This window comes from Orycteropus afer, unplaced genomic scaffold, assembly GCF_000298275.1.
Source record: "Orycteropus afer afer isolate SDZICR_OR568_19922 unplaced genomic scaffold, OryAfe1.0 scaffold00146, whole genome shotgun sequence".
NCBI classification, from domain to species: Eukaryota; Metazoa; Chordata; class Mammalia; order Tubulidentata; family Orycteropodidae; genus Orycteropus; species Orycteropus afer.
Genome location: NW_006921733.1, coordinates 405,443 through 426,290, shown reverse-complemented (window position 1 = coordinate 426,290; position 20,848 = coordinate 405,443). Strand labels below are relative to the sequence as shown.

Below are 20,848 nucleotides of genomic sequence, written 5' to 3'. Positions count from 1 at the left end.
ATCCACTTGAAGAGAAATGAAACAAGACCCATACCTCACACCAAACATGAAAACAAACTCAAGTTGCATCAAAGACTTAAATATAAAACCCAAAACTATAAAATTCATCAAAGATAAAATAGGGGCAAATCTAGGAGCCCTAATTTATGGCATAAATAGACTATCACACATAACCCAGAATGCACAGGCTGTGGAAGAGAAGCTAGATACTGGGACCTTTAAAAATTAAATTTTTATGTGCATCAATAGACTTTGTCAAATAGGTAAAAAGAGAACCTACAGATTAGGAGAAAATATTTGCCCAACATTTCTGACAAAGGACTTATCTCCAAAATCTATAGAAAACTTCAATACCTCAATACCAAAAAGACAAACATAAAAGAAGATGGATAAATACACAGAGTGACTACACCAAAAAGAATTGGTAGATGATCATCCATTTCAGGAGGTGGCATATGATCAGGAGGTGTTGAAGGAAAAAGTCAGTGCTGCACTAAAGGAATTGGCAAAAAATAAGGCTCTGGGAAATGATGGAATACCCACTGGGATGTTTTAAGAAATGGATGCTGTGCTGGAGGCACTCACGTGGCTATGCCAAGACATTTGGAAGATTTGGCCAAGTGACTGAAAGAGATCCATATTTGTACCCATTCCAAACAATGGTGATCCCACAGAATGTGAGAATTATTGAGTATCATTGATATCACATGCAAATAAAATCTTACTGAAGATAACTCAAAAATGGTTGCACCTGTATACTGACAGAGATCTTCCACAAATGCAAGCTGGATTCAGAAGGGGATGTAGAGTAAGGGATATCATAGATGATGTCAGATGGATCTTGGCTCAAAGCAAAGAATAACAGAAAGATGCTTACTTGTATTTTATTGACTATGCAAAGGCAATTGACTGTGTGGCTCTTAACAAATTGCGGATAACACTGAGAAGAATTGGAATTCCAGAACACTTGAGGAACCTGTACACATAGACCAGGAAGCTGTTGTTCAAACAGAACAAAGTGATACTGTAAGTTTAAAATCAAGAAGAGAGTACGTCAGGGTTGTATCCTTTCACCATACTTATTCAATCTGCATGCTGAGCAAATAATCCAAAAAGTTGGACTATATGAAGAAGAATGTGGCATCAAGATCGGAAGAAGGCTCATTAACAACCTGAGATACGCAGACAACACAAATTTGCTTGCTGAAAGTGAGGATGACTTGGAGCACTTACTGGTGAAGGTTAAACACTACAGTCTGCAGTACGGATTACACCTCAATATAAAGTAAACAAAAATCCTCACAACAGGACCAATAAGCAGCATCATGACAGATGGAAAAAAACATTAAAGTTGTCAAAGACTTCATATTACTTGGTTCTATAATCAACGCCAATGGAAGCAGCAGTCAAGACATCAAAAGATGTATTGCCTCAGACAAATCTGTTGCAAAAGACTTCTTTCAAGTAATGAAGAGCAAAGATACCTCCTTGAAGACTAAGAGGCGTGTAATCCAACCCATCATATTTTCAATCACCTCGTATGCATGTGACAGCTGGACAGTGAATGAGGAAGACTGAAGAAGAGTTGATTCTTTTATGATGTGGTGTTAGCAAAGTATGCTCAAGGTACCTTGGATTGCTAAAAGAACTACTAAATCTGTCCCACAAGAAGTGTAGCCAGAATGCTCTTTGGAAGCAAGAATGGCCAGACTTTGTTTCACCTACTTTGGTCATGTTATAAAAGGGACCATTCTCTGGAGATGGTTATCATGCTTGGTAGAGGGAAGGCCCTCAACAAGATAGATTGACATGGTGGCTGCAAAAATGGGCTCAGATATAAGTAGGGATTGTGAACGTGGTACAGGATGGGGCAGTGTTTCATTCTGTAGTACATAAGGTCACTAAGAGTTGGAGATGACTTGCTGGCATTTAACTGTAATCAAAGGTGCCTGGTACTGGTATTATGATAGAGAGGCCAACAGGAGAGAACTGAGAATCCATAAATGAACTCATGTATCTATGGTCAAGTGATTTTTGACAAGGCTGCTATATCCCTTTCAATGGGGAAATAATAGTTTCTTCAATAAAATGGTGCAGGAATAACAAGGTTTCCACATGCAGAATGACCAATGATGGTGGACTTGTACTTCACACCATATGCAAAACATAAGTTAAAATTTTCATGGGCCTAATTGTTAAAAAGTGAAACCATAAAACTCTTACAAGAAAACACTGAATCAGACTTCTGAACCTAATTTTTGACAATATAGTTTTAGATATGACATCAAAAGCACAAGCAGCAAAAAAATAACCAAACTAGATGAACTGAATTTTGTCAAAATTATTTTGTGCATCAAAGACTTTATCAACAAAATGAAGAAACAGCCTACAGATTGGGAGAAAATTTCTGGAACCATATCAGTTAAGGGTTTAATATCCAGAATATATAAAAACTCCTACTACTTAACAATAAAAATATAAACCCAATCAAATATAGGCAAAAGAGTTGAACAGGCATTTCACTAAAAAACATATTCAAATGGTCAACACGTACATGAAGAATGTTCAACATCATTTGTATTTAGGGAAATGCAAATCAAAACCACAATGAGATATAACTTCCCATCTACTAGAATGATATGATCAAAAACATGTAAAATAATAGATGTTGGGAAAGATGTGAGAAAACTGGATAAGCTTACCCACAGATGATGTAAAATGGTATATAGCCTCTGTGAAAAACAGGTTGGCAGTTCCTCAAAAAGTTATACATAGAATTACCATATTACCCAGCAATTTCCCCTAGGTATACACCCAGAAGAACTGAAAGCAGGAACACAAACAGAAACATGTACACAATGTTCACTGCAGCATTATTCACAATAGGCAAAAAGTGGAAACAACCTAAATGCTCATTAACAAATGAAAGGATAAATTAAATTTGGCATGGACATACAACGGAGTATTTTTTAAAAAAGCAAAACATTGTCATCAAGTTGATCCCACCTCATAGCAACTGTACAAGACAGAGTAGAACTGCCTCATAGGGTTTCTAAGGATGTAAATGTTTACAAAAGTAGACTGTCACATCTTTCTCCTGTACCATGACTGGTAGGTTCGAACCGCTCACCCTTATGTTAGCAGCTAAATGCCTAATCACCAGGGCTCCTTCATGGCATATCACACAGCCATAAAGAGAAATGAACTCTGAAAACATTATGCTGAGCAAAACAATTACAAAAGGACAAAATACTGTATGATCCCACTTACACGAAATATCTAGATTATACAAATGTATAGATATCCAAGTTCATTAGTGGTGAAGGGTAGTAAGGAAAAAGTTATTGCTTAGCTGGCACTGAGTTTCAGTTAAGCATGACAAAAAATCTGTTAACAGATAGTAACGATTTTATACAACACGATGAACCTAATTAATTTCACTGAATTGTACACATAAAAATGTTGAAATGGCAAATGTTTTATTTATTTTATCACAATTTAAAAAAAGAAATTACAGATTAAAAGAAAATGAAAAGATGGAGATTACAGAGTAAAGGGATTTAAAAGAGGATGTATACTTAGGTGACAGGAACAATCCAGAGACATGAGTCAGTGACAGTTGGGGCAGTGTTGGGATAGTCATTTTAATAGGACAGAACTGTGACTTGACACACAGTGAGTTTCTAGTGGCTGTCCAAAGGCTATTTCTAGTCCTGGGTTTGTTTACTAGGGCACCCACCTGATAGGTATCAAGCAAATAATTTATTTTGTGTGGCTGTATGTATCATGGAGCCCTGGTGACATAGTATTTGAAGCATCCGGCTGCTAATGAAAAGGTCGGCAGTTTGAACACACCAGCTGCTCTGTGGGAAAAAGATGAGGCAGTTTGCTTGTGTAAAGATTTACAGCCTTGGAAACCCTCTGGGCAGTTCTACTTTGTCTTAAAGGGTTGCTAGGAGTCAGAATCGATTTCATTGCAGTGGGTAATCTATCATGCTTATTTTGCAAAAAAAAAGTTGTTTTTTGTTTTTTAAAAAAGGAGGACAAAACAATTCTACAGTTTCTTTTGTATAAAAACAATGGTATTTTCCTACCAATGCAATTGGTAGGAAAGCTTAGACTCTAAAGGCAGCATCCCTTTCCATCCTCTCCCCAGTGTTCAATCCTGAGTACCTGGTATTTTCACTGTGCCACTGATGGACGTGTCATCGGTGTAGGGATGGCTGCTCTCCACAACCACTGGCTGGGAGGAAAGGCGCCCAGTCTGCGAGTCTGTCGCTACATCTTCTAACTCAGTTACACAGAGTTCCAACAACATATCTGCCACCTGGGAGAGGAAGCAGGGGTCACATGAGGACATCAACTGGCCATCATACCAGGGTAAAAAGAACACTCAAATGATCCTGTGACCAGGGTACTAACCCTGTCACAAGGGACAGTGAACCAGAGTGGAGGGATCTAAGAGATCTAGTCCAAATCAGAGCTTGGCAACTTATTAGCTTAATTTCTTCACGTATCGAATCAAGACAATAGACCTTGCAAAGATGCTATGAAGCTTAGAGATGATCTAGATAAAAACAGCCTGGAGACGCTTGGCACTGAAATAGTCCATATGTGCCAACTGGTAAGATGAAAAACCTTTGACAGACAAGGTTTTTCAAGATAAAATTATTACTTTCTAGTGAGGAAAAGCTGCCTCAGGAACAAAAATACAGAGAAAGGTGATAAAAATTACTAAGATCCTAAGGCACTGTAGGTAAAGTAAGAGGTGGCAGGAGCTGAGAATATTCGAGCCAATCAGGCAAAAATATGGCAGCTGAGAGAGGCCACAAATAGGAACAAAATTGGGTTAAGCTCCATACCACACACTCAAAAAAATCATTAGTGTCCTATTATTTTAAAAATTTAGTGATTCATACCATTTAAGTGGTCAATATTAGTGATGATAAGCTTATTCACTGTTACTTTTAAAAACTGACACTATGTTATAAAAGCAATAAATAATATATTAACACAGAAATGTTTTAATTGAAAAAAAAAAAAAAAAAAAAGACTATTTTCTATGCAATGTCTATTCTGTACTTTCCAGGAATAGATGATTATTTTAGTGTATTATTTTCTCATAACTACATAACAAATTGAAGGAATTCTAGTGGCGCAATGGTTATGCACTCAGCTGATAAGCAGAAGGTTAGTGGTTCAAATCTACCAGCTACTCCACAGGAGAAAAGACCTGGTGATCTGCTCCTGTAAAGATTTACAGCACAGGGAATCCTGTGGGGCAGTTCTATCTTACAGGGTCACTATGAGTCAGAATTAACTCAATAGCATGCAACAATAACAGATAATGAACAGCTTAGCTTAGTGAATAGTTGCAAACTAATATTATCACCTAAGTGCTACCATTACATATTGAATATATCTTTTTTTTATTAATAGTCCCAAATATTAAAACCCGATAGACACAGGAGTGGCCATCATGCCACTGGCAAGGACAATTTGTAGATAGTCATATCTTCAGTGGTTTGAGTTACTGAAAAGAAGATATTAGCATCATCAAGTTCCTCCATGTGGACTGTACTGTGGTCTTTGGTGGCCAAGAGCTTCCTCTGCAAAAGCCCCACAGTCCAGACAGAGCCGAGGCTAATAAGCTTCTGAGAAGAAGGTTAGACTTAGAGCTCAGCATGAGCCCATTTCTGCCACCTACTAGCAGGCTGCATCCTTGAGCCAGAAAAACCTCTTTGAGACTCAGTTATCTCATCTATAAATAAAGTTTTTACCATGCCACCAGAGCTCTTTAAGAATATGATTTTTAAAAAAAAAAAACAAAAACAAACTCACTGCTATCAAGTTGATTCCAACTCCTAGCGACCCCTCCTTGAGTTTCTGAAAAAGTATCACTACAGAAGTAGATTGCCCAACCTTCCTTTCCAGGAGTGGCTGGTGGGTTTGAACCACCAGCCTTCTGGTTAGCAGTCAGATGGCTTAGGCACTATGCCAGCAGAGGTTCTCAAATCACTAGGGAAAATATGGATTAGTCAGTAAATGATGTTAAGATGGCTACACTGAGAACATGCTCAGAATCAGGCCTGATACATGGAAGAAAAGACCAGACATTATTTATACCAGAGTTCTCATTTATATATTCTCACCTCTCACTTGTAGAAAAAAATAATGCTTTGCTTATGGCAATTCACCTTGGTTTAATCTCTCAAAATTATGTCAAGTAAATTTTCTCAAAAAACTAGTAGGTAAGAAACCAGTAACATTTTATTTCTTCCACAATAACTAAGAAGTGGTAAGCCCCTAAAATATTCACCAAGTCATTTACTATTTTCAAGAGCAGTTAACTTCAGTTAAATACTTTCCTAATTTGGTGACTGTACTATTGTACTGCCTAGGATACTTAAAAGGCCTGTTTAGTTGTACTAAAACAACACTTATCAAATATTAGCAATTCAGGTAGGAGACTCCCTAAGACCTAAGACTACCAAACTGGGAAAGCAAAGCAAGGCTTTCATACATGAGAGCCCTTTGGAAATCCAAAGGCTGTTAGGACTTACCAATCCTATTGTTAAGACGTTGTTGCTGTTGTTATATGCCATTGAGTCAGACATGACTCATAGCCACCCCTCCTTGGGTTTCCGAGGCAGTATCACTACAGAAGTAGATTGCCCCATCTTCCTTCCGAGGAGTGGCTGGTGGGTTTGAACTGCCAGCCTTCTGGTTAGCAGTCAAGTGCCTTTAGGCACTACGCTACCAGAGCTCCTATTGTTAAGACATAATGATGTGATATTTACCTTCTACTCTAGATCTGTGGACTAGACCAATTAAACAGAGACTAGAACAAGTGGCTATTTAAATATAAATAAAGTTACATAAAATTAAAACTTCAGTTCTTTGGGTACATTAGCTGTATTTTAAGTCCTCAATAGCCACATGTAACTAATGGCTCCTGTCCTAGATAGCACAGATACAGAACATTTCCAGCACAGCAGAAAGTTCTATTAGACCCAAACCCACCAAATGTTAAAACATAAAGTTATAGTAGTCAAAACACTGGTATAAGAGTATAAAGAGTTAGATCAATGGAACAGAGAAGAGTCAATAAAAAACCAAACACATATAAAAATTCAGAATATAATAAACCCAAAACAACAAACCAATTACCACAGAGTTGATTCCCACTCGCAATGACCCTGTAAGACAGAGTAGAATTGCCCCATAGGAGTTCTAGAGCTGTAAATCTTTATGGAAGCAGACTCCCTAATCATTTCTCCTGCAGAACAGTTGGTGGTGGGTTCAAACCACTGTCCTGTTGCTTAGCAGGTGAATGCTTTAATCTCTATGCCACCAGAGTTCCTTAAGAATATGATAAAAGTGGTTCTCAAATCACTGGGGAAGATATGGGTTCATCAATAAATGATGTTGGGACAACAGGTTTGCCATATAGGAAAAAATAAAGTTGGATCCTTACCTTATTTCTTACATCAAAGATAAATCCCAGATGGGATAAAAATGTAAATTTAATAAATAAGACTATAAAAATGATTAAAAGAAAACTTGGGAGAGTAACTTTAAAACAGTATCATATACATAAGCATTTTTCAACACAGTATGAAACCCAGAGGCAAAAATGAAAAAAAAAGGCAATCTCACTGCATAAAAATCAGAAAGTTCTACATTGGCATAAATATCTAAATAATTCAAAATGCAAACTGGGGAGGGGGAACCTGCAGCACATAGCAATAAAAAGAGGCTTTATTTAAATTACTGTGACAAATCAGTAAGAAAAAAATCCTCAAACTGGCTCCACAATCGGTAAAGCGTGTCCCTAGTATTTTAATCTAACGTGTTGTAGAAGTCATTCTGAACTACCCTCTACTAGAATAAAAGCAAGCAGAAGGTGATATGTACTTCCAACAGCAGTCTCCCTGGGAGAAGGTCACCTCAGAGCCAAGGAGAGAGCACCACCATGACTCACCTGGGGGTAAGCAGTACCCATGCCAGACAAAACAGCTGAGAGCACGTCCTTGCCCCTCTCCCCAGCCCGGCTACAGACAGACAGCTTGAGCAGGTCCACCAAGACCCGGGTGTCGTCTGCTATTAACAGACTGGTGAACTCATCCAGGTATTGAGGTTCTGGGCCTGACACTTTATTTTGGCTTTCAACATCCTAAAAAGTTAAACAATTAAAATTATTAATGATACACTGAAAGACACACATCAATTTACCCACAAACTCAAAAGACATATGACTACCAATGATGAGTAAGGGACTTTAAATGTTAAAGACCATGAAATACCATATTAATTAAGAAATAACAAGCCATCAAATCTTCACAAAGCCAACTATTATGTTTTTAAGATAAAGTAACTATTTTACAAATCACCGATACCATCTGTCACAAATATCTTAAACTACAAAGAAATGATCATTGACTACTGAGATCACGTTCATATTACAGGTATTTGTTACAGAGGGAGATTGGAATGAAGTTAACACCATACAACATGGAATCCCACCCTTAAGCTTAGGCATGGGGATTTGCTATTGACTAAATGTGTTGCCTTGTGGAGAGGGAACTGTCAGAACTGGGTTATCCTAAAGCTTCTGCCTTTGGAAGGAGTAGGAATCATGATGACTCTGTGCTAAAAGGGGAGGAAACAGGCTATTTAAGTATCCTAGGCAGACTGGCTCACCAAAGGAAGGGCAAGGAGCCAGAGAAATGCCTCTTCTCTTCTCTCCTGCTTACTAAATCTCAGCAAAACTCTAGAGTGCCAGCTCTCTCCAGAAACAGAAACAAGAAAAGGTGACCCCATGCCAACTCTAAAATTCACATGACCAGGTTGGGAGCTCTTGATTTCCACAATCCTGCACCAGGAACAAGGTTTTTTAAAAAAACAATTCTGTACTTTGACAAATTAACAAAAAAAAGATAAATAATCCATCAAAAAATGGGTGAAGAACTTGAACATGTCACCAAAGAGGATATTCAAATGGCCACCAAACACATGAAAAAATGGTTGACATCATTAGTCATGAGATACCACTTCACTTCCACTAAGATGGTTAAGATGGGGGGGGGGGGGAAAGTTGGTGAAGATGTGGAGAAATTAGAATGCTTATCCATTGCTGGTGGGAATGCAAGTGGTATGGGCCGTTGTGGAAAATAATGTGGTGGTTCCCCAAAAAACTGAAAGTACAACCACTTTATGACCTGGCAAGTCCACTGCTAAGAACATACATAAGGGACAAGAAAGAAGATATGCAGACAGACATTTGTACACTAATGTTTATTTTAGCACTAGTCCCAATAGCTCGAAGGTAGAATGAATGGATAAACAAAATGTGGTACATACAATACACACAATGAAATACTACTCAGCCAGTAGAATTGAAGTCTTCATATATTGTAAAATATGGATGAATTGAAGAAATTATGCTGAGTGAAATAAGTCAAAAAAGGTCAAATATTGTGTGGCCTCAATTACAGAAAAAATAGTAACAGGCAAAGGTATAGAGACCAAAGTTATTAGTGGTCACCAGGGTAGTAAGGAAAGAAATTAATACCAACAGAATTTCAAATACTGTAATGGAAAAATTACATTGATTAAGGGTAAGACTGCAGAGTCTATTAATGTAACTATTGACGATAAGTTGTAAACCTGTAAACAGTTGAATTGGCAAATATCATGTACTATGTATTTTTAACAACCCTCCCCTGCCCTGCAAAAAAAAAAAAAAAAAAGTTGCTACTAAGGCTGTTTATGTACAAGCAAACATCTCATGGGATTTGATTTTGTTTGGAGGTTAGGGTCATGGGTCTTGGGACATCCAGTTAACTGGCCTAATGTATTTAGTACTTTGGTTTTACCTTCTGGTTTCTTATATATTGCCTGGGATCTTAAAAATTTCAAGCAGATTTCCTAGGTACAAGAACTAGTCTCTATTTGTCTGGCATAAGAGGAAGGAGAGACAGGAATAGGATGAAAAAATGGAATGCATGACTAGTTGCCTCCATGAACAATTACCTCCTTTGCCAGAAATAAATGGTGCCCAGCTGCCACTTTGAACATTTTCATCACAGATTCTATAGAAAAATCCTGATCACAAGTGGGAAAAATGCAGAACAGATTTTCAAATTTTTACAGATTCCAGATTAATGGAGCCACTGAGGCTGGATGAACTACCAAAAGTTGCCCTGAGTTACTCTTTAAACCTTTAAACCAAGAAGATCCCCTGACATTTTCTTTAAACCAAGTAATAGTTTAATTAATTAGTAAAGGGTATCTGCTTTGAACATCACGCTCTTTTGAAAATCTACCTATACAGGATGAAACTGACAACATCAACTTGAAAGTTTAGAAAGGAAACTTAGGAGACAGTGTGTTCTTATTATAAGGGAGAGGAACAATTCAGAAAAGGAGGGTAAGAATGTGTTACACAATTTGAAGAATGTAATCAATGTCACGGATTTTTTTTTTTTTAATTGTGATTTGGGTGAAAATTTACAGAGCAAAGTCACTTTCCACACAGCAGTTCACATACACATTGTCTCATGACATTGACTACAATTTACCACAATGCAACAGCTTCCCTCCCACTGCCTCCTGATAGTTAGCTCTTCCTCGTGTCCATCCCTCCATGCACTCTTGCCCCATAAGCTGTCTCCCTGTGCATAAACAGTCCTTCTTTCTCCCATGATTGTTCTCTCCAAGGAGTGTATCTACCTCAGGTAAATGTTCTCATATGCCTGTCTTTTGTTTGGCTGGAAGCCATAGGTGTGGGTTCAATTCCAGACCTGAAGGGCAGCTGGGGCCATAGTCTCAGTGGTTCTAGTATGCTCTATCAGACCAGCAAACCTGGTCCATCCCTTTTTTTTTTTCTCCAAATGATTTTGAGTTTTGTTCCATATTGTTCTCCCTCTCTATCCACAATCTCCTAAATAGATCCCTTTCCAAGTGGTTGACAGTGGTAGCCGGGCACCATCTAGTTCTTCTGGTCTCATAGTCATATAGGCTGCACATCGCATGGTGTACCAGTCTCTAGTACTAACTGTTTCCCTGAATTTTTGGTTTTCTTCATTCTTCTTTGCTCTGCACAAGGAGAGACCCATTGTTGCATCTAGGTGGCTGCTTACAAGCTTTCAAGATTCCAGTTGCTATTCGCCAAAGTAGGCGGTGGAACAATGTTTTATATAGTATGTTATGCCAATTGAGCTTGATGTCTCCTGCGACTATGGTCTCAAGCCCACAGGTTCAACTACTTGGTCCCTCTGGGGGGATGGCTGAATGTCACTGAATTTTACATGCAGAAATTGTTGAACTGATGTATGTTCTATTGTGTATATTTTGCACAGCAATAGTAACAAAAATAAAAAAGATTATTTTAAAAAGAAACAAAAAAACAATCTGGCTCTTACTTCTGCGTGGTAACCTAGGGTTAAGTGAAGTTCACCAGAAATGGTAACATTCCACACTCTGACTCAATGAGGAACAGCAGAAGCATTTAGCAGAATTGATTATTTACATAAGACATCTCTGGCTTGCCAAGTGAAAATAGAATGGGTTTTCTTAAGAAAAAAAAAAAAAAGTCGGGAGAAACTGCTTAAAAAAAAATAATTACTATCAGCATGTCTTTGATCATGAATTACATACAGCTCAACATAAACATAAATATTACCTTGTCATAATATATGAATCAAACCCAAACTTAACTTATAGGTATTATAGGGAGTATAAGATAATAATGCCTCCTATGTCTCATAAATAAATGAGAACTCAACAAATAGGTGGAAAAAAAAATTTGCTCATTAACTTAATTTGTGGAAAATAAATCATACCATCTGTCCTCTATCTAAAAGCAAAAATACTGCCTTCTTCAGAATAATCTCTGGGTTAAACCCTTATCCTAACAGATCACCCAAACTCACAAGGTGATATCAGATGCATTAATTTAAAAATAGTAATTTTCTTATTACTATAGATAATAATTACTATACTAATAATCCCCACACAACATTTTTCCCAGCACTAGTAGCACAGTAAATCAAAAGTTTTAGATGGAATAAAAAATAATGCCTGTTTGCCCCCAGATAGCATGGGGCTTGCAAGGGACGTCAGAGGTAAGCAAAGGCTTACCATAAGTGAGGGTAGCCAGAGCTGCAGGCCCAAAGGAAGTAAGGAAAGCGTTCATGCTTTACAGCAGCCTGCATGAGGGTGAGGGAAGGAGGTCACAGCTTGAGTAGGGTGAAGAGGTCATCCCTAGCTGGTCATCTCCAGCTGTAAGTGCCAGTGACTGCACAAGGTAAAGAAAGGAGGGAATAGTGGCCAAGATGTGAGACTGGTTCCAAAAGAGATTGAACCAATTAGTCAGTAATAGGATCCAGGTTCCTTACTTTCAGAGAAGAGCTTTACAAACACAGCAAGATAAAAATCTAGAATGAATCCTGCGTTGTTGTGTAACAGTATAAATGAGTGGTTTTCTATATGTGTGTATATATATATAGAGAGAGAGAGAGAGAGAAATAAATATTGACGTAAATACCTATTTGTGTTTACACACCTAACACTTATTCCTTCACTCTGATCATTAAGAGGTCTCAAGAACACACCCAAGTAGCAATTAGCAATATGGGCCCAGATCTTGGCTTCTCAATACCATTCTCCACTAAAGATTACGAGAACGTCTTGGAAAAACTGTTTCTTTCTCTGCTGGAATTAAAAATACCTTTTTAAGCCTGGAACACTATTGTGCAAGAAAGAAAATAAACACTCAAAGAATGAAGAGACCCTGAAAAAAGACACAAGCAATTCTACCAAATGTTTTAAAAAGAATTAACACCAATCCCTCACAAACTCTTCTAAAAAACAGAAGAGGAAGAAACATTTCCCAACTCATTCTTTGAGACCCTGGTACCAAAACCAAACAATGACATCACAAGAAAAGAAAATTACTGATGAATATTCTTAAAAATAAGATGTGAAAATGCTCACAAATATACTAGCAAACCAAACTCAGTAAAATATAGAAAGAGTGACCCACTAAAGTCTGCAAAGGGCCAGAGTGAGGCCAAACTCTGCGGGGCTGGAACAGAATTGAAATTTTTGATGACATAGAAATACTTATGTGTATGACTATCTGTCCACTGAAAGGGCCTAAACCAATGACCAAACCCCCCAAAAAACAGAACTTACTGCCATCAAGGTGATTCCGATTCATAGTGACCCTATCAGGCAGAGTAGAACTGGCCCACAGGGTTTCCAAGGCTGTGAATCTTTATGGGAAAAGATTGCCACATCTTCTTCCCTCCGAGTGGCTGGTGGGTTCAAACTACTGACCATTCAGTTAGCAGCAGAATGCTTTAATCAATGCACCATTAAAGCTTCTAACCTAAGCACACCTAGACATAATCACATAACCCAGAGTGCAGATCTAGGTGTCCAAATCCCCTGACCCATTAAGAAGACCCAAGGTCTTCTTAGGCATAAGATGAGTCTGGAACACACTATTTTGCACAAAGTAAGGAAGTACTCAAAGGATGATGGAAATATGTCACAAAGAGGTTCTCAATGGCCAAGTCTGGGATAATTTGCAGGTGAAATGATGATAGTATATGTCACTATATCAGTTAAATGGAAATCTAAAATAGAAAAGGGAAAGCGCTACAATTACATCCTAGAAAGAATGTTAGAAATGTCACCATCTGACAACTACCACAGTAATAATGGATTCAGCTAGAATCATCAATAGATGTAGAAAAACTAGTAAGAAAAAGTATGCACAATAAGATATTTACACAGTCTCAAAAAATCTCTCCATGAATATTTAGTAAACACATTTAACTGCTAATGAAGAAAGCTGGCTGTTCCCTTTAACCAAGTGATAAAAACCAGTAATGTTTTTATCAAATTAACAATGTATGTCTCCCCATTTGATGTGCTGTAATGAACACCTTATTTGTAGTATTTCTGCCAAAAAGAAGGACTGAAAAATTATGCCAAGTTGAAGATAAAAGAGACAACACACAACCCTTGGTTGGATCTCAGACTTCTAAGACATTGTTGAGACAATCAGCAAAATGTGAACAGCTCTGTGGATTAGAAAGCAATGCTGAATGAATGTCCATGTCCTAACTTTGGTAGTCACACTGGTCATGTAGGTGAATGGACTTGTATTCAAGAAATGTATGTTGGGTGACTGAGATTGTGTCCTGACATTTACTCACAAATGGTTCCTAAGTGTTAACCAAGTGGAGAGTCCAGGTGAACAATATACAGTTCTGTGTGTTACTTCTGCAACTTCTGTATAAATCTGAAACTATTTCAAGATAAAAAGTTAAAGAAAGCCTCCTACCTCTTTAGTTTTAGTCATGGTTTCTGCAATTATGCTGGCAGCTCCTGGATCATCTGTTACAGGAATGAATGGCCGGGAAGAAGCTGAAGAAGCAGAGGGAGTCACTGCAGAGGGAGTTCCAGCATCTTCAGAAGAAATTATCTAGGTTTTAAAAGTACACAGGAGAGGGAAGTTGAAGTGGAAACAACTCAGCAACAAGTTACATTTCCTACACAGGTCAAAAATGCCTTTCTTAAATGGCCTGGGCTACACCAGTGGCCTGAGCAAGGTTAGAATCCATGGAGGATGCGACAAGAGAAGCTGCAGTTGACACTGTGCAGTGGATTGGATGTGACATTACTGGCAACAGTAGAAGTGGTAATAATAGTTATTATAATTATAAACATAACAATGACAATAGTAATAATGTTATCCAAAATTTCTAGAATACTTCCTATGTACCAAGGGCTTTAGAAAAAGTTTCTCTTTGATGTAACCATCAAGAAATCTAGGCTTTATGTAAGGTGAATAATAACAATAGAGGGGTATGAACTCCTTAAAACAATTGGCTGTATTGAAATCTAAAGAACAGCTTTTGCCTGGAGATGAATCGCAGAGGACAGGAAGAGATAGGAAAGGAGAACAAATGGAAAAGGGGAACACAGGGAGGACATGAAAAGAGTAATAATACACTGTGGGGATTGCAATCAATGTCACAAAACAAAATATGTATGAATTGTTGAATGGAAAACCAATTTTCTCTGTAAATTTCCATTCAAATCACAATAAAAAGTTAAAAAAAAATGCCTTCTTTAAAACCACTTTGGGCCATTCAAAATGTTCTTATACACAGTACTTCTACATATCAGCTACCACCTCCAGTGGGATCTAGGGTAGTGCTAGGAAGTCAAGCACCTTCATATCTGCAGTAAGACCTACTGATATTCACATGAACAAGACTAAAATGAGCTGCACATCTTTTTAAATTGGGTTTTTCCAAGACTTTTGGTTCTCAGAGCTTTTAAGATTTTAGAAATGCAGATTAAAGACTTGCATTCAAGCACTATATAAAACATAAATCTATTTCCACTGAAACACTAAAAATGTGCAGTTAAGTAGAACAAGTTTCTAGTTCAATCCAAAAATCAAAGCAGTAGACACAAAAACTCTCTAAATTTAGTGAATGACTGATATTTTCCCAAACAGAAAATTCCTATTTTTTCTTTCTAATATAATATTGTTTTATAGTCTTACAATTAACTTTTTACCTCTCCTCTCTTTTCTTGCCATGGATTTGGACTCAATCTGTCTTCAATATCAACAGCCAGCACACATTCTTCTCCACTCACAGGACTGGCCATAACAGACATATCGGAAGAAGGTGGTACGGATGAGAATGAAGGACACTCCACTGGTGCCATCATGCCAGCTGGCATCAGAGCTCCTACTACTGCATCTCTGTCAAAACAAAAAGCCAAACATTTGGTGAGCTGCTCTCTCATGCTATACAATGTATGAGTTAGAAAGATACAATAAGCTCTTTTTGAAGGATTACCACACTTTTACAGAATACATGTAAAACAGTTTGGGAAGAATATAAAATATTAATAGCATGTATTCATCTCAGTAGAAAGCTGAAATGTTTACCCAGGAAGTTATTTATTTGAACAACCACAGTGAAGACAAGTGAGAAAATGCCAAACATAAAAATAAGAACAGAATAATCCTGAGAAAAACTCTTGGGTTGTTGTTATAATCTGAGGTCCAGTTATTTGAACAATGAGTAATTTTATATTTACTGAAAGCATGCAATATACCAAGGAGCCTCATCTATGCAGTAAGGACTGAATGTCCTCTCAACGATTCACACTGGCTTTGCTCTGAAATGAAGGGCTCTGACTCCTATGGTTCCTATATAAGTGTCCATTTCTATTCATCGGGTCCATAGCCATGATATATTAATAGATAAGCGACTTACTTAGGTTATGGAAAAAATAGCAGTAGAATTTTCAAACAGATAACACTACTGAAAATCTGTCTTATCAAGGGCTTAAGTGAAGCGTATGAGAGCTGGTTTTAAATATTACTACAAATTCCTATCAATTCTTCCTTTCCCAAAAAAGAGTAATGAAAGCATTTAACTTGGGTTTACAGATTCATATTTCAATATTCATCAAAAGAAGAAGAAAGATACCATCCTTAACCATCAAAGGGTATGTTACCTATTACTCACCCTAAAGACAGTAACACATTCTTGGAAACATTTGGCTAATCAAAAAATTGCAAAATACAAAGCTCATATAATTGCAGGATTTCCAAAGCTGGCAAACAGCCTACCTGGCATACATGATTTGCAATGCTGTTAGTATATGAGATAAGGCCTGCTGTTTGGCCAGATTTCCATCCAATGACAAGAGAATCTTGGCAAGAGAAGGGCGGTTTGGCTTAGGATTATTTGCACCACTGATTTTATTACTGACTGCAGGAGAATCAGCATCTGAAGGTACGCCTAAAAGAGAAAAATAACTTGGTACTATTTTAAAAATTAGTTTTCCCTATTTCTTCTAGTTTAATTCCAAAACACACTGTAATGTGCATTTTGCTATTCCAGAGATTTACTCATCAATGCCTTTTCAGAATAAAAATAACTTATTCTATTTTATTTAAACTTCTATAAAGAAGCTATTTTCAGCAGATTCACTGTAACTATAGGAAAATGAAGACACTGTGACTCAACAGGCTTACAACAGTTTAAGCTACATACATGCAATCTGTGAAAATGCTGCATATATTTACTTACCCCTAGAATTCATGACAAAAAAATAAAAAATGATAAACAATACGCAGTCTATCAGACATACGCCCCACCTCACTGCCCTGAATTTCCAGGCCAGGGCACAAGGAGGAAAACTAGGCTCTCATGGCCTTGTCTTAATTTTCTTCAGCTTCAACTTGAACTTGCATATGAGCAAACGATAGGGTGTTCCACAGTTAGCTCTTGGAATTGTTTTGACTGAAGATACTGAGCATCTCCATCACCTCTTGCCACAGAAGTAGTCCATATGATTCCTATGTAGTCCATCTGGTGAGGTTCACATGTACAGCCACTGTTTATATTGTTGAAAAAAGTATTTGCAACAAATAAGTCATTGGTCTTGCAAAATTCTATCATGCAATCTCCAGCATCATGTTTACCACTAAGGTCGTATTTTTCCAAATACTGATGATTCTTCATTGTTTCCAACTTTTTCATTCCAATCAGCAGTAATAATCAATTCATCTTAATTGCGCATTTGGTCAACTCCAGACCACAGAAAGTTGGTAAAAATTTTCAATTTCCTTGTCTCTGGCTTTAATGTTTGGTGCATCAATTTGAATACTAGTAGTATTAAGTGGTCTTCCTTGTAGGCATATGGATATCATCCTATCACTGACAGCACTGTACTTCAGACAGAACTTGAAACATTGTTTTTGATAATGAATTTCATTCCATTCCACTTCAGTGTGACATTCCTAGCATAGTAGACTGTGGTAGTTAAAGTTATATGTCAACCTGGCTATGCCTGGTAGAGTAGCTGGGCAGTTGGATGTAGTATTCCCCATGATAACCCTGGTAATCAACTCCATGGTGCAATCTACTGTGAGCAGCTAAGAAGCTATTTTGGGTATGTGGTCTGCTACCTGTTATGTAAATAGCAGCTTTGGGAATGATCTCCAGCATGTGGCACACTTGGACCCTGCATGTAGCCGTGTTGTTGCTGTTAAGCAGCCTGCCATGCTCTGTTGACCTGGGGACTTTCAGCAGACTTGAATGAATGTCCTGCCATGTGAATTGGTAACATCAGGATTGTGCCTTTTTATTTGTCAACCTTGGGCTTGGGAATCTCAGCAGTCAGCAGCTGTCCAAGTGAAGAAAAGCCTCTAGCTTCATTGGGCTGGGAGGCAGAGCTGAAGCCCAAGGCTAAGGGGCTTTCACTCAGCCCCTAGGGCCTGGCACTTTGAACTTGGACTTAAAGCCTCCAAACTGTAAGAGAATAAATTCCTGTTTGTTTAGCCATCCAATGTGTCGTATATTCCTGTCAGAGCAGCACTAGGTAACCAGAACACAGACCTTATGATTGCAATTCAAAATAGCCAAAACCAGTCCATTTCAGCTCACTGATACCTAGGATATCAATCTTTATGGACTCCATTTCATTTCTGACAATTTTCAATTTTCCTAGATTCATACTTCATACATTCCACATTCCAATTATTAATGGATGTCTGCATTTGTTTGTTCCCATTTTGAGTTATGCCTCATCAGCAAATGAAGGTTCTGAAAGCTTTACTCCATCCATGTCATTAAAGTCAACACTACTTTGATGAGTCAGTGCTTCCCCAGTCATATTTTCAGTGCCTTCCAACTTGAGAAATTCATCTTCCACCACTATATCAGACAATGTTTCTCAGGTATTCATAAAGTTTTCCAGTAATGTATCAGTGTTTCACTACTATTCTGGCTATGCCATCAGTATTTCAAATACCACCAGAGTCACGCAGGATGGACAGCTTTCAGTGGAGCTTCAAGACTAAGACAGACTGGGAAGAAGGACAGGGCCATCAACTTCTGAAAAAATTGCCCAGGGAAAATCTTATGAATAGCAGTGTGACATAGTAGAACTGCTCAATAGGGATTTATTGGTTGTAATCTTTATGGAAGCAGACTGCCAGATCTTTCTCCTGTGAAGCTGCTGATGGGTTTCAAACTACAAATTTCTGATGAGCAGCCCAGCCACCAGGGCTCCAATTAGCCATTAACTAACTAAAAAAACCAAAATCACTGTCGTCAAGTGAGTTCAGACTAATAGCAAACCCTCCCTGGGGTTCCAAGGCAGTATCTCTATGGAAGTAGATTGCACAGTTTTTCTTCTGAAGAATGGCTGGTGGATTTGAAATGCCAGCCTTCTGGTTAGCTGTCAAATACCTTAGGCACTATGCCACAAGAGCTCCTAATTAGCCATTAGGGAAATGAAAATGAACACTATAATGAAATATCACTACACCTATCAGAATGCATGAAATACAAAACTGTCACAACAATTATCTCTAGAATTTATAGAAAACTCCAACACCTAAATAACAAAAAGACAAACAATCCAATTAAAAAAATGGGCAGAAGACATGAATAGACACTTCACCAAGGATGATATTCAAGCGGCCAACAGACATATGAAGAAATGCTCACAATCATTAGCTATTGTTGTTGTTGTTGTTATGTGCCATCGAGTCGGCCCCGACTCATAGCGACCCCTCCTTGGGTTTCCGAGGCAGTATCACTACGGAAGTAGGATTGCCCAACCTTCCTTCCGAGGAGTGGCTGGTGGGTTTGAACCACCAGCCTTCTGGTTAGCAGTCAAGTGCTTTAGCCACTATGCTACCATTAGCTATTAGAGAGATGCAAATCAAAACAACAATGAGATACCAGCTTGCCCCAGCACTAGTAGCAAAGTTCAACAATACACAAAATAACAAATGCTGGCGAGGATGTGCAGAGACTGGGATTCTCATACACTGCTGGTAGGACTGCATGGTACAACCACTGTGGAAAGCAGTATGGGGAATCCTTAAAAAGATGGAATTAGAAATACCACTTGACCCAGCCATTCCCTTACTAGGTATATATCCTAAAGAAGTGAGACCATGATAAGAACAGACATATGCACAACAAGCTAGGTGTCCATAAACTGAGTAATGGATAGCCAAACTATGGTACATACATACAATGGAATACTATGCAATGGAAAAGAATACTGTAGAATCTGCAAAACACCACATAACGTGGATGAACTTGGAGGACATTATGCTGAGTGAAATAAGTCAATTACAGAAGGACAAATATTGTATTACTCCGTTATTGTAAAAGTCAAGGAACAGTTTAGATATGGAAGGAAATTTTCTTTGTTAGTTACCAAGAGTGGGAGGGCAGGGAGGGACACTGTTAGATAGGTAGAGATAAGTATTAATTTGAGTGAAGAGAAGGGCAATGTGCCAAATGTGAATGATCAACATGGTGGCACTGAGGAAGAGAAAGACATAGAGAGGTACATGGGAGGTACAGACAACAAAGATGAACCATTTTGTACATACAGTACTGCATTGTCAGTGAAGGAAAACAGGTATATGGGTGGATAGATGGGTGGACAGACTGAACTAGTAGGTATGTCTATGAAGTAGGGAGTGTACCCAAGACCATGTATAGGATTGGCAGACAGTGGTCCTATAAGTTTATTTGTATGATCTGAATTCCCAGGTGTATAGTAGAGCTGACAAGGAACAAGGTTGTAGTCATTTCTTGGCCACAGCCAGCTACCCAGGGGGAGCGAGCAGTTGAACCTGTGTGCTTAGGACCATAGTTGCAGGGGACATCAAGCTCAATTGGCATAACATACTACACAAAACACTGTTCCACCTCCTACTTTGGTGAGTAGCAACTGGGATCTTAAAAGCTTGCAAGCAGCCATCTAGATG

At 38.1% G+C, this 20,848-nt stretch overlaps 1 protein-coding gene across 1 annotated transcript in view; it reads right to left on the bottom strand.

Annotated features, from left to right (window-relative positions):
* The window catches only part of HERC2 (HECT and RLD domain containing E3 ubiquitin protein ligase 2), a 554,454-nt gene that overhangs the window by 132,060 nt on the left and 401,546 nt on the right, over positions 1 to 20,848 (bottom strand). The window contains exons 63-67 of the mRNA XM_007945978.1: positions 16,676 to 16,847; positions 15,607 to 15,796; positions 14,360 to 14,500; positions 7,985 to 8,176; positions 4,174 to 4,327 (exon numbers count right to left, since the gene is read on the bottom strand). Coding sequence (XP_007944169.1) covers positions 4,174 to 4,327; positions 7,985 to 8,176; positions 14,360 to 14,500; positions 15,607 to 15,796; positions 16,676 to 16,847 — 849 coding nt within the window. The remainder of the gene's footprint in view (positions 1 to 4,173; positions 4,328 to 7,984; positions 8,177 to 14,359; positions 14,501 to 15,606; positions 15,797 to 16,675; positions 16,848 to 20,848) is intronic.